Source organism: Prionailurus viverrinus, chromosome D3 (assembly GCF_022837055.1).
Source record: "Prionailurus viverrinus isolate Anna chromosome D3, UM_Priviv_1.0, whole genome shotgun sequence".
NCBI lineage: Eukaryota > Metazoa > Chordata > Mammalia > Carnivora > Felidae > Prionailurus > Prionailurus viverrinus.
The window spans coordinates 19178415-19191048 of record NC_062572.1 but is presented as its reverse complement, the minus strand read 5'-3'; the positions used below and the strand labels follow the sequence as shown (position 1 = coordinate 19191048).

At 49.9% G+C, this 12634-nt stretch overlaps 1 protein-coding gene across 7 annotated transcripts in view; it reads right to left on the bottom strand.

The window, feature by feature from the left end:
• CABIN1 (calcineurin binding protein 1) overlaps positions 1-12634 on the bottom strand; it is a 153303-nt gene that overhangs the window by 119676 nt on the left and 20993 nt on the right. For 5 of the 7 annotated variants that reach the window (XM_047827547.1, XM_047827551.1, XM_047827548.1 and 2 more), the window contains exons 7-11: positions 10022-10151; positions 8442-8591; positions 5235-5521; positions 3626-3794; positions 350-486 (exon numbers count right to left, since the gene is read on the bottom strand). In XM_047827547.1, coding sequence (XP_047683503.1) covers positions 350-486; positions 3626-3794; positions 5235-5521; positions 8442-8591; positions 10022-10151 — 873 coding nt within the window. Of the gene's footprint in view, positions 1-349; positions 487-3625; positions 3820-5234; positions 5522-8441; positions 8592-10021; positions 10152-12634 lie in introns of those variants that run through there. The other 2 variants (XM_047827552.1, XM_047827553.1) reach the window with 2 other exon arrangements.

The following is a 12634-nucleotide window of genomic DNA, read 5'->3' as shown; positions in this document are numbered from 1 at the left end:
CCAGGTATGAGCAAGCTTCTCTGAACCTCCAGGCCTCAGATAGGTATTGAAGGTCCAACCTCCATGCGCTACCTTACAACATGCACTCAACAGCTGTGTCATGTGCATTTGACTTGCAAGGCCATACCCCTGGCTTCAGCCTGAAGCACGTGTCCTTCAGGGAACACAGTCAAGTACGAGCCCAGACATTTCAGCAGACCTCCCAGCTGACCACGGAGTTCAGGCGCAAGACAAATCCAGGCAAACCCTTGACCATACTTTATCCCAGAACCATTTTCCCAGTACAAAACCTAAGCAGGCTATACAGAATAATGGGAGGAAGAATTCCCACAAGTTACTCAATTCTTACCAGACTCCATGAACGTAGCTGAGTCGAACGACAGTCTATGAGGTCCAATGTTCGGGAAGCTTTGCAGTTTGGCTTCTGACTGGACTTCATAGGTATTAAAGGGATCATCTTCTTCCTCCGGGTCCAGCTTTCTTAGCCTGCATGGAACACACCAAAATCACAAAAGTGATACCACACCACACATTCTGAAACAAGCACGCAAATTCTTCCAAAGAGAGAAACTAAAACTGAGCAAGAGGGAAGATGCTAATGAGTGAGTGGCGGGATCCAAAATCCAGGCCTCCGGGAGGCTCTGCCTCTTTCTAGGCCTTTGTGAGCTGGTATCTAGTCTATACCCTCACTCATTCATTCATCCCACCAATAGGATGTGTTGATCCCTGATCAACTGGTGACCAGGCATGTGCCAGACACTGAAATTCAGCTGTTAGTGTGGCAAAACCTGCCCACAGTAAACTTGCCTTCTGATGGGAGACAGAAAATATACAGAAACACAAAGACAAAGAGCCCACATGAGGACCAACAACCAGAGAGTGCTTAAGACAGAGTCACAGGGGACCTCCTTTAGAGAGCTGAGTCAGGATGATCTCTCAGAGGGGGTAATGTCTATGTGGACAATGGAAGAGAAGGGACTGGCTGTGCAAAGCAGCAGGACAGATACAGAGGCACAGGCCAGAATAACACCAGGTGTACATTCTAAGACCTGAGGGGAGCCCAGCTAGCAAGGATAAAGTGGGTGAGTGGCATATGAGGGCACAGAAGACCCTTCTGAGCTTGGTCCCTCAATGGCTCCTCACAAAGCCGTGGGCCTGGGGAGGACCATTCTTTCAGCACCTCCCAATGACCACGTTTTGGCCTTCCTTGTAGCTTCCCCTCAAACAACCCTGAAGCATAAACACATAAAATAGGGCACTTTTCAATCACTTCATTCATTCATTGCACACACACCCCCATAGTGGCTACTGCAGGTGAATTGTCATGTTGTTCTTGCCTGACCATTTGAAGAAACAGACATGGAAACCTACAATCAAAATAAAGATAAAGAGGGGCGCCTGGGTGGCTCAATCGGTTAAGCGGCCGACCTCACCTCAGGTCATGATCTCACGGTCCGTGAGTTCGAGCCCCACATCGGGCTCTGTGCTGACAGCTCAGAGCCTGGAGCCTATTTCAGATTCTGTGTCTCCCTCTCTCTGACCCTACCCCGTTCATGCTCTCTCTCTGTCCCAAAAATAAATAAACGTTAAAAAAAAAAATTTTTTTTTTAATAAATAAATAAATAAATAAATAAATAAAGATAAAGAAGCCACAAACCATTCCACATAGGAATGGCGCAAGAATGGAGGGCAAGAATGGTGCATGGCTGGCTCAGTGGGTAGAGCATGCGATACTTGATCTCAGGGTTGTAAGTTTGAGCCCCACGTTGGGTGTAAGGATTACTTTTAAAAACTTTAATGTTTATTTATTTTTGAGACAGAGGGCAAGCACAAGCGGGAGATGGGCAGAGACAGAGATACAGAGGAGACACAGAATCCAAAGCAGGCTCCTGCTCTGTCAGCCTACAGCCCGACATAAGGCTCAACCCCACGAACCGTGAGATCACAACCTGAGCTGAAGCTGGATGCTTAAATAACTGAGCCACTCAGATACCCATAAAAAAATTTTTTTAATGTAAAAAAAAAAAAAAAAGGCAAGACCCTTTCAGCAGGGCTGAGGGGAAGATGGGGAAATGGGTCACTCAGACCTCTTGATATCATCAGCCACAGCCCCAACCTGCAGCTGTCCTGAAGGGAGACCTGCTCCTGGCCCTAACCCTGAAGAGGAATTTATCAGAGAGCACTGATCACATCCTCTACTTAGAGAGAACAACCCTGATTTCCAAGCACTTTACTTCCACCTCCAAAAGAAAGACAACAAATGAGGAAAATGGGAATCTTGCTATAAAATGGATTCACAATCCATCTAAAGCTTTTGGCTCCTCCTTCTGCACTTGGCTATTGTCACCTGTGAAAATAAACTGGCATAGGCCAAATCACCAGCTGAGGACTCCTGGTTAAAGATGCAAAAGGCGGTGGGGTGGGGGGGGGAGGTGCCTGGGTGGCTCAGTCAGTTGAGCGTCTGAGTCTCGATTTCAGCTCAGGTCATGATCCCAGGGTCATGGGATAAAGCCTCACATCAGGCTCCATGCTGAGCATGGAGCCTGCTTAAGATTCAATCTCTCTCTGTCTCCCTCCCTCCCTCCCTCCCTCCCTCCCTCCGCCCCTCTCCCCTGCTCAAGCTCTCTTTATAAATAAATAAATAAATAAATAAATAAGCAAGCCAGCCAGCCAGCCAGCCAGCCAGCCAGCCAGCCTGCTGAATATACACAGTTACCTCCCAAACTATTCCAGTAACTGTGAAGGGATAAAAAGGTATGAACTCACAAAGACACGGGGGATAGGAGAGGAAGCCCCAGCAGACAAGAAACGTGCCCACCAAATGTCAGATGGCAGCAAGATGATGGAACAGCACAACCAGAACTACTCTCTCCACTCAGCTAAGAGCAGGGGAGGAGGCATCAGGAAGCCCACCTACTGATACCATAAACAAAGGTGCCCAGGATGACTCAGGAATCAAGAGCCCGGGAACCTTTGGAGGAGGTAGGGAGACAAGGACAAAAAGCAAGAGGCCTGGTGAAAACAGGCTTAAGGAACATTGGAGCCCAGGCCCCTCCCAACTTGGGGAAGCCTGGGCACTGCTCCTCCCTTGAGGCTTCTCTGAAAACACTAGGAACTGGCGAAAGCAAGAGGATTTACAAACCTATCCTCTTCCTCCTCAGAATTTGAGGGAATCCTACTGAGCCTGGAGAAACCAAGCACGCATACTCTTCCCCAAAGCGGAATGGGTGCTCGCTTCTGTGGGGTTTCCCAGAGTCTGCACTCCAGCAGCAGTAGCCCTAGGCCTCCTAGCAAGTGGGTGTCTGTGCATGCATGAGGACATGGGCGAGTAGCCTCTAGCTCGGTGATCCATCCACCTCCTGACGGCCCAAGGAGCATGCGGTCCTCCAAAAGATGTGCAAGTCATGGCTCCTGACTCAGGAAGTTCAGAGGGAAGAGAAGTGAGAAGAATCCAAGACCCCAAACCAGTGACATCTGTGCTTTGGCTATTGGCACAGATGTCATGGGGACACAAAGGAGATGCCAGGGAGGGGGTGGCAATGGAAGGAAAAACTTTATTGGTGGCACAGGCTGGAGGCTTATATGTTTGCTTATTTTTGCAAATGAGAAAACATCTGCATAGTACCTAGATGGCAAGAATTTCATCAGAAGCTCCTGGAAGTCTACTTTCTCTTCTTTCTTGCACTTAGTGTTTCGTACACGGGCAGAACGCCGCTTCGCTGTCTCTCCACTCTCTTCTGCAATCTTCTTCCGTTTTACTCCTTTCTTGGATTTATCTCCCCCAGAAACATCACCTTCACAAAGAGTGCAAACTGAAATCTTATAAGGGGCAGAGGTAAGAAAACGCACCAAAGAGGCACATTAGTGCCCCTAATTTTCTAATTCCACCAGTGTATTTCATCTTTATTTCTGACATTCAAGTAACTGTTCGTCTTTTAGCAAGAGTCCTGAATAAAGTTAATTTCAAACTCAAAATACTTAACTCATACCTTGCTTGAATTCACAGAACCCAAAAGCCAAATCTCAAGATTATTCCCACAGCTACAGAACACCAGGGTCTCAAAGACTCCCTGTCCACCCCCACCCCACCCCCACTGGCTGCAAGTGCCTCTGGCGCCTCAGTGGATGTACCTGGGACATCACAGAGCAAACAGCAGCGACATTGATTCTGCCCACTGCCCAGGACCTTCTAAGCACCCAATGATAGGACACAAGCAAGAGAATCGTGTGCATTACACAGAGAGCAGAGGAGTGTTATGTGTGATTGTCATGTATGATTAAGCAAAAAAGTTAGAACCAACATACATGTTCATTCAGAAACTTCTTTAACTGCTAGATATTCTTTTTATCAGGGACACAGAAATCAAGAAAAGGCTTGGAACTTTTGTCTGAAATTTTTTTATAACTTCATTGATATTGATTATAAAAAATCAATAAAACCATTAAAAAACATATTACCATATAGTGGTAACTTTGCAGACTGTTTTTTTTTTTTCAATATATGAAATTTATTGTCAAGTTGGTTTCCATACAACACCCAGTGCTCATCCCAAAAGGTGCCCTCCTCAATACCCATCACCCACCCTCCCCTCCCTCCCACCCCCCATCAACCCTCAGTTTGTTCTCAGTTTTTAACAGTCTCTTATGCTTTGGCTCTCTCCCACTCTAACCTCTTTTTTTTTTTTTTTTCCCTTCCCCTCCCCCATGGGTTTCTGTTAAGTTTCTCGAGATCCACATAAGAGTGAAACCATATGGTATCTGTCTTTCTCTGTATGGCTTATTTCACTTAGCATCACACTCTCCAGTTCCATCCACGTTGCAGACTGTTTTTTAAGGTCAATGTCACCCTCAATGTCAGCGCACAGCAGTGCCCAGTGCTATGGCACATGGCCAGCAACAGGGCAGAACCAGCAAAGGGACCTGCCAGCTCACATATGACAAGTGGGAAGAGCGACCTTTATGCCAGGACCTACTAGCCAGGCGTTTAGCAGTCCTAAGCAGCTGCATCCCTGAGCTCTGACCCCCTCCCCTCGGGGGCTTCAGTCCTGAAGTGACCCCTGACCAGCAGCAGCCCTGTGGCCAAGCCTCCCCTGCAGAGCTAGGGGCTCCCACCTAAACCTTGAGCCAGGAGCATGAGCAAGACCCATCTCTCTGGAGAGGCCAGGGCATCACAACACTCATTCTTACCCAGCAAATGGGGCCTCCCCAGAAGTGACCCCAGGAGGTTTCCTCACCTGCAGGGACACCAGTCTCCAGCAGGCTGGGACTATGCAGTGGGAAGCTGGCTGCAGCCACAGGGGCATAGGAGAGCACGGGTTCTGCCACAGTCACAGCTGGATTGGCAGGGACAGGGCTTGGTTGGATCACGCTGACAGGTGCCACCACCACAGAAGACACCAGAGGCTGGCTGGGGTCCTGATAGTCAGACAGGTCGATCCTCTTGCCAAGGCTGGGCCGCAAGGGCTCACAGGTGGTGAGGTGGTTGTACATGGCCAGTAAACTCTCCCCGAGACACTTCCAGCTGCAAGAAGAGGGTCACCACACCTGGTCAGCACCCATAATCAGGTGCTCCAAGCCTGTGGAGAGGCGGCAGAACTGGCCCCACGACTGCCATCTCCATGAGGGCAGGACAAGTGCTCACGGTTTTGTTGTCGTCGGTAAGGACAAAATCCCGAGTCTAACACCACTGAGGTGGAGCAGACCGAGCAGGAGGAGCAGGGCCCAGCAGCCTCCTGCCCTCACCCTGGCACAAGCCGTGAAGCAGCTCAGGCACCTTCAGACTCCACCAAGCAGGCATGAAAACCACTGACTCACTTCAAAAGCTCCTTCCCTACAAGGTTGAATTTTTAATTCATCTGTGGCATTTCTCTGATGCCACTAATCCTATTTTTGGTTGGGGGAGAGGAAGGTGAAGAGGGGCTGCTAACAGGGATGTGGTCGAAAGCGGCTGAATGGGACCTTGGGCAGGGCCCCTTGGGAGCAGCATCTCAGTGGGTCCCCACCTGGGCTGAGGCCTGCAGCATGGCAAACCAAGACCACTGTGTGCTGTGGTGTGTGCTATGTCGTATGTCGTATGCTGTGTGCTATGTGCTATGACAGGTGTCTGTCTTACTGTGGTGTGGTATGATATACTGTACGCTGTCTCTCACTTCATGCCTTATGTTGTTATATGTTGTGTTGTGGTCCGATATGGTGTGGCACGATATATCCACCCACCCATCTCTGATTGGCTTCCCATGCTCTCAGGCTAAAAATCACACCCTCAGCCTCAGGGCGCCACATGGCCTCGTCCAGCCAACTGACCCAGCCTCACCTCACACTCCACCCCCACCCTCCCACCATGCTAGCTTTCTTTCGATTCTACAAACAAAATCATACCCCTACATACCACAGGAACTTTGCACAGGCTTCTTTCTACCCCCGATGAGGCTCTCACTCACATCCCAGCCCCTTGCCACTCCTGTCAGACTCCAGCTCTAGCACCTAAGCCTTTCCCTGAACCCCAAAGCAGTGCACACTCCATTATGAGCTCTGCACAAGGTGCTGTGCTACTCTCCTCGAAGGCTCCTCAGCATGGGGCATGTGCTTTTTCTTCCAGGTGACCGACTACCCCTCAAATGCCCCCAGAGAGGGACCAGGTCCCACCATACTGAGTCCCCAGCACAGAGCACAGTGCCTGGCATGAAGCTGGCACCCAGGAAATGCTACAGAAAGAATACAAATATGGAAGATGCTTTAAAATCCAGAACCTAACCAAATGGAGGCTGCTAGGACTAGAAGGGATTTCTTACCTGTTCTTTTCCAGTCTTCAGTAAGGGTTACATGCAGATGGGGAAAAATTTGCTCACCATCTGTGTTATATCTAATGCCTTAAATACACAATTTCATATACCTAGGCAATGAATAGACCAAGGGGTGGCAAACTGTGGCCCACAGCCTGTTTTGTACAGCCCACAAGCTAAGAACAATATTCGCATTTATAAAGGGTTGTTACACACACATACCCAAGAAGACTATACAACAGAGATGGGACCTGGCCCACAAAGCCTAAAGCATCTACCATCTAGTCCTCTGTGGGAGGAGTGTGCTGAGGCCTATAATAGACAGTGGTTATTTTAAAAGCCCCACCCACCCTCCCAGAGAGAGAGAATCTCCGCACTCTTCCTCTAATAACCCAATCCTGGACTTCACTACCAACTAGTGCTTCCTCCAGCCAAGCCCACCCCCCTCATGCTTCCATTTGGCCTTCTGCCTGCCATGAGGGCAGGCTGGACACCGGTTTCACAGCTTCTCTTCTCTAGTCACATCACCAGGATGCTCTCCAGCGTTCTCAGGCCTTCCTCTCCTTCACTGTAACAGGGAGACATCCAGGGTCCTTCCCAAAGTCCCAAACCTCTTAGCTAGGGAGCCCACACACTCAAACAGAATGGGGCTCCTGACCCAGCCGACAAAATAATGGGAAGGTCATCTGACTAGATGGCAGAGCAGCCCCGACTTTCCAACCGTCTCAGGGTCCGGGCGGGAAGACATTCCTGGGAGACTCAACATGTGGAAACATACCAGCAGTCATACCATGGATCGAAAGCTAGCTCCTCCTGAGCGTGTGCCAGGTGCTGGCTCTGTGCTGGCCAAAGCTGCTCTATTTCAATATCATGACAACCCTACAAGAGACAGTTGCTCTCCCTGTTTTTAGGGAGTGGCATGTAGTATCCCAGGGTCACCCACTTATGGGTGCCAACACCAGCCCCGGGTCTGCCTGATCCAGGGCAGAAGCTGCAGACCACTACGTGACAACACCTGAGTAGGCGAACACTGCTGTCAAAGCATACTAAATTTAAAGATTCAGGATTCAATGTCAGAATTTTAAAAACAAAAACTGCATGCCAGATCTCACGAGGGGGCAGAATGACCCCAACTCTGGGAGGCTGCCAATACCAGTTTTCTCTTCCCTGGGGACCGCTTACACACTGTGGGATTCACAAAGGCTATCCTGAAGCCCATCCTTCAGTGCATCCCACATAGCCCTTGAGGGAGACCATGGGTTCAAGAGCCACAGAACCCACACCTGGGATCAACTCCAGACTCTCCATTCACCATTTCACTGCTATGAACCCAGTTTCCTCCTGTCCAGTGCTTGGCAAATGTTAGTTTCATTTTCCCCTCCGGGAAGGGCAGACTGAGAAGGAGTTTACAGGGAGGTGGCAGGTGGCTGGCATCAAGAACGGCAAGAGCAAAGAGAGACTTAGACGAGGCACACTTGTGAGAGACTTGGCCTGCTTCTTGGCAACCAGCAAGTTAAGTGCACGCCTCTAGGCATCTGTCCAACGTGGACCCAGCTCCCACTCACACCATCAGCCCGGGCTCGGGCCTCGGGGCCTCTCCCTCCTGTGCAGGGTCCACCCACCAACCCAGCAACCCCAGAGACCCGGATGACGACCTACGTGAAGAAGGGGATGGGCTGCACCAACTTCAAGTCTGGCTCCTTCTCCCGCACGGTCAACGTTTGCCTCTTCTTCCGCAGCCCCAGGGCCTCCTCTACAATGGCCTTCGTCTCAGCTGCGCTCACTGACACATCATGGATTGACATGTCACTAAAACCATGTAAGACACAGAAATTATAATGTCACAAACTAGAGCCAAGCCTGAAATTTTACAGACAGGGATGCAGTTAAGTTAATATCCATTAATCTGTATTCATTCTTCTTACAAATAAAATAACCCCTTGAGTCTGGCCTCTAAGGGCAGTAATTAGCATTCTTAATACCCACATACACTAGAAGTGACTAATACCCTTTGTTCCTTCTACAATTCAAAATTGAGCAAAGGGTTTTCATATGTATTAACAATACGACAGTAATGTCAGAAAAGCCACAGAAAAATATAACCTTGCGCTCAATTATGTACAGAGAATTTTAAAAGAACCTTCCTATCCTGTCCTATCCAAAAAAGTCATCAGACCCCCCAAACTCACCAAAGTCCCTGGTATATCCAAACTACAGAAAGGGTGGGTGGGGGCTTTGAGGCCTCAGGTGCCCTCACACAGACACACCTCCACCTGAGGTGGCCCAGCAATACCTGCCCTCCTGCCCAGGGTGTCCTGATGCCTCTCAGCAGGGCTCTACCACAAAGTCACTTGCTTATGGATTTATTTTTCCATTTTATCTCTCTCCAAAGACGGTTAACACCATCAGGATAGATATGAACAAGAAGTATAATCTCACAAGGGACAGACAGAGATAAATATCCATCACCAGCTGAGTTCCAAGGGCCAAGGACCAGAGGACAGAGGAGTTGGTTCATCTGGAGGGTTGGGGGAAGAAGACAGCCAGAGTTTGGAAAGCTAACCAAAGGTGACCTGTGAGCTGGAACACAAAGATGGAGCAATGGCACAACAGGTGGAGAGGCGGAAAAATGCCTTCCAGGTGAGGGCATGAGGGAGCCAGGGCACAGGAACAGGTCAGTGCACAACAGGGCCAGGCCTGGAATCTGTTGGGGACCCCAGGGCACTCTTCTCCCCCGGGAGGGAGAAGGGGGAAGCAAGGAGAAGAACCAAGGGGGTCAGACTGTAAAGGACCTCCTAGGTGATGTACTGAGCATGTGCTTTGTCCTGGAGGCAAGGCAGGGGTGGCACAGGGTCAAGGTCATTTCTGGGACACTGAACATGGGAATCACTGGGAGCAAAGCCCTACAAAGGGAAATGGCAAGAAGGCAAGGTGGACAGCAGGTTACTGCAAACATCCAGAGGACAGCTGGTGAATGCCAAGAGCCAGCAGGGCAGTAGGAAAGGAGGGCAGCAGAGAGCCAAGGAGGCACCACCATGATTAAGCATACAGGCAAGTAATAAGCAAGGGCAGGATCAAAGCCAGGCGAGGGGGTACTGCGGGGAATGAAGTGCAGGGGCTCATCTGCCAGAAGGTCAGGACCTGAGAGAAGGTGGTGCACACGCCTCCTGATATCCACCAACCACACATTGCTGGGGGAGGAGGGGTGCAGAACCAGCATAGGAAGAGGCAGGACCCACCATTTAAGGAACATTCGGAGGGAGTCCTTCCGGAGACAAGGCTGTTCTTCAAAGATCTTTTCCTTGAGAACCAGTCCTTTGCTGTACCGGCAGTCCTTCTCCAAAGCTTTGCAGATGAAGTAGAGACATGCTGGCAGGGAAAGAAACAATACGACCTCTGAGCTTGCACCCCAAACCTCTGGCCTTCCCAGTTAACACCAAGAAAATGTTCCTACTCTGGAATGGAAGTAATGATGGTAAACAATAAGGAGATACCACCTTACCTAATTCAATCAGGAAAGATACTGAAAACACTATCACCCACAGTAGATGAGGCAAACCCAAATGCTGCTATGGGAGGACGGACTGTATGATCTTTCTGGAGAACCAGAGGCGTTACACACAAACCCTCGGCCCAACAATCCACCTCTGGGAACTACTGCAAACACCTAAAGGCCCACAGTGATTGGCTATTGGCTAACCGGAAGACAGCCTTCAAAAAAACCAGGAAACCACCCTGCCTCACCAGGGGAGCCTAGTTAAGGAAGGCTTCCCCAATCCCGCGACCGCCACACAGATGGTCGAGGGTGTGCTCACTGACCAGAGGGAAGGCCACAGGACAGCATGGGGAGAAGGCAGGAAACCAAACAGGCCACACGGTGTGACTCCATTTGTATACATAATACCAGCTTCTGTTCCTTCTGCTTATCTGTATTTTCCAATTTTCCTCCTTCTCTTTTGCTTTTCTTTAAACTCTTCTTACCAAAAACAGCTACTGCTTGTAATTAAATACATGTACACCATTCATGTCAATGAGCCTCCTCAAATCAATGATCTAGAAAGTCTGTGCCTTCTCCAGCTCCTCCAGGACTAGAGACAATAACAGGCAAAGCAACATAGAGAAAAAATGGGAGGGCGAGAAATCACAAAGCAGAGCTACGATGTGAACTAGGAAAGCCTTTAGCATTTGTAAGTGGGATTAGCCCAACAGACAGGACTGCCATGAGTCCCCAGCAGACTCGGTGCCCGCAGGCCTCACCTGTGAACACACAGGGAAATGGTACAGTGCAGCCAAGTGCCAGCTCTGCTTTTGCTGGGCACTTGGACCACTACCGTGCTCTGCTCAGCTTCGGGATCTGAGTGTGGATGGATTGCAAGACACTCCTATCAAGAATAACCAGACAAAGAAGGAGCCAGGACTAAGGAGGAAAGAAAGAGCAGAAGTAGAGATGTGGGCATGGGAGCTTTGAGAGACAGAAGAAAGTGGTGTCCTCCTTGAGTTCCATAGGAGGAGAAAACAGAGCCTGGTCACAAAGTTCCACAGGTACCACACTGCCCCCCTGCAAGGCACACGAAGGCTGTGCAATCTGTGAGCAGGAAGGGCCCGGGTAGTCCCAGCACAGCACAGCAAGCAGCTGACTGAAGAGCTGCTAGATAGCCCGCAGGCTCCTGCCCCACACAAACAAGAACATGGTCTCTCTGGGACCACAGACACCACAGACACCCAGAGAGAAAACCAAGGAGGCCCTGAGCATTTGACGATGCTGGCTCTCAGCAGGCATTCTGGCTGCAGTAAAGCTCACCGCTCTAGCTGCACTACACCACTGTTCCCACAGAGGGAAGGCCTAGGAAGTCCCAAGGGAACAAGAGGTGGTCAGCAGGCATCAACCCCAAGCACCCTGCCTCCTCATCTCAAGTGGATTAAGTGCCGCTGGGAGTTGATACCACATGCTGCTTTTACTTTGGGGTTTCAATGAGCATCAGGTCAATCAGGGCAGGGCTCTCCCAGACAGCACAGCCATTCAGTCCCCCAGGCCTGTTTTCCCCCAAGGACAACTTCTCTCACCATGAGAGAGGAGTGCAAAGAACTAAACCAGGTGGCTGGGGAAAAGGAAGGCAGAACACAAGCCCGTCCACCTCAAGGTGGCACCCAAGCTGCTGGAAAAGCTTCCAAGAGGAGCTTAAACACCCTTGGAAGAAGAAGCTGTGAGGGTCCAAAGGTGCCCCACAAGGACTCACATTCTGCTAGTGGGGGGTGAAAACTGCAGCAACCGACAAAACAAGTGCTCTGTCCACCAGCGGACGCACACAAGAACATTCACAGCAGTGAATGCAAAACCTCAACTCTGGAAACGACCCAGTGTACAAGCACAGAATGGTCAAATTGTGTACACACATAACAGATGACAGGGCAATAAAAAGGCCCTAGCGACTGCCTGGGTGCACTCATGGACAGGAAGACCACAGTCACAGGAGCCAGGCTGTGAAGGGTACATACCGCCATCTGATGCCACATAGAGGAGGCTTGACAACAAGCAGAGCTCATCTCTGGTGAGTGACAAAAGGGAGAAATCAAGATCACCTCCGGGGTGGTAATGACTGGAATGGGACCCAAAGCAGCATGCCTTCTGGGGCTCTAGAAACAATCTGCATCTTGATTTGTTTTATGTATACACACTATGCAGTGTGTGTGTGTTCTACTTCAATTAAAGAGCTTTAAAAAGTAGTTGTGAAGAACCAGAGGTGGACAATCGTGAGCAGGGCCTAGTGCTTCTCAAAATAATCCATGCTATTTGTCTTTAAAAAAGGGAAGGGAGGGGCGCCTGGGTGGCGCAGTCGGTTAAGCGTCCGACT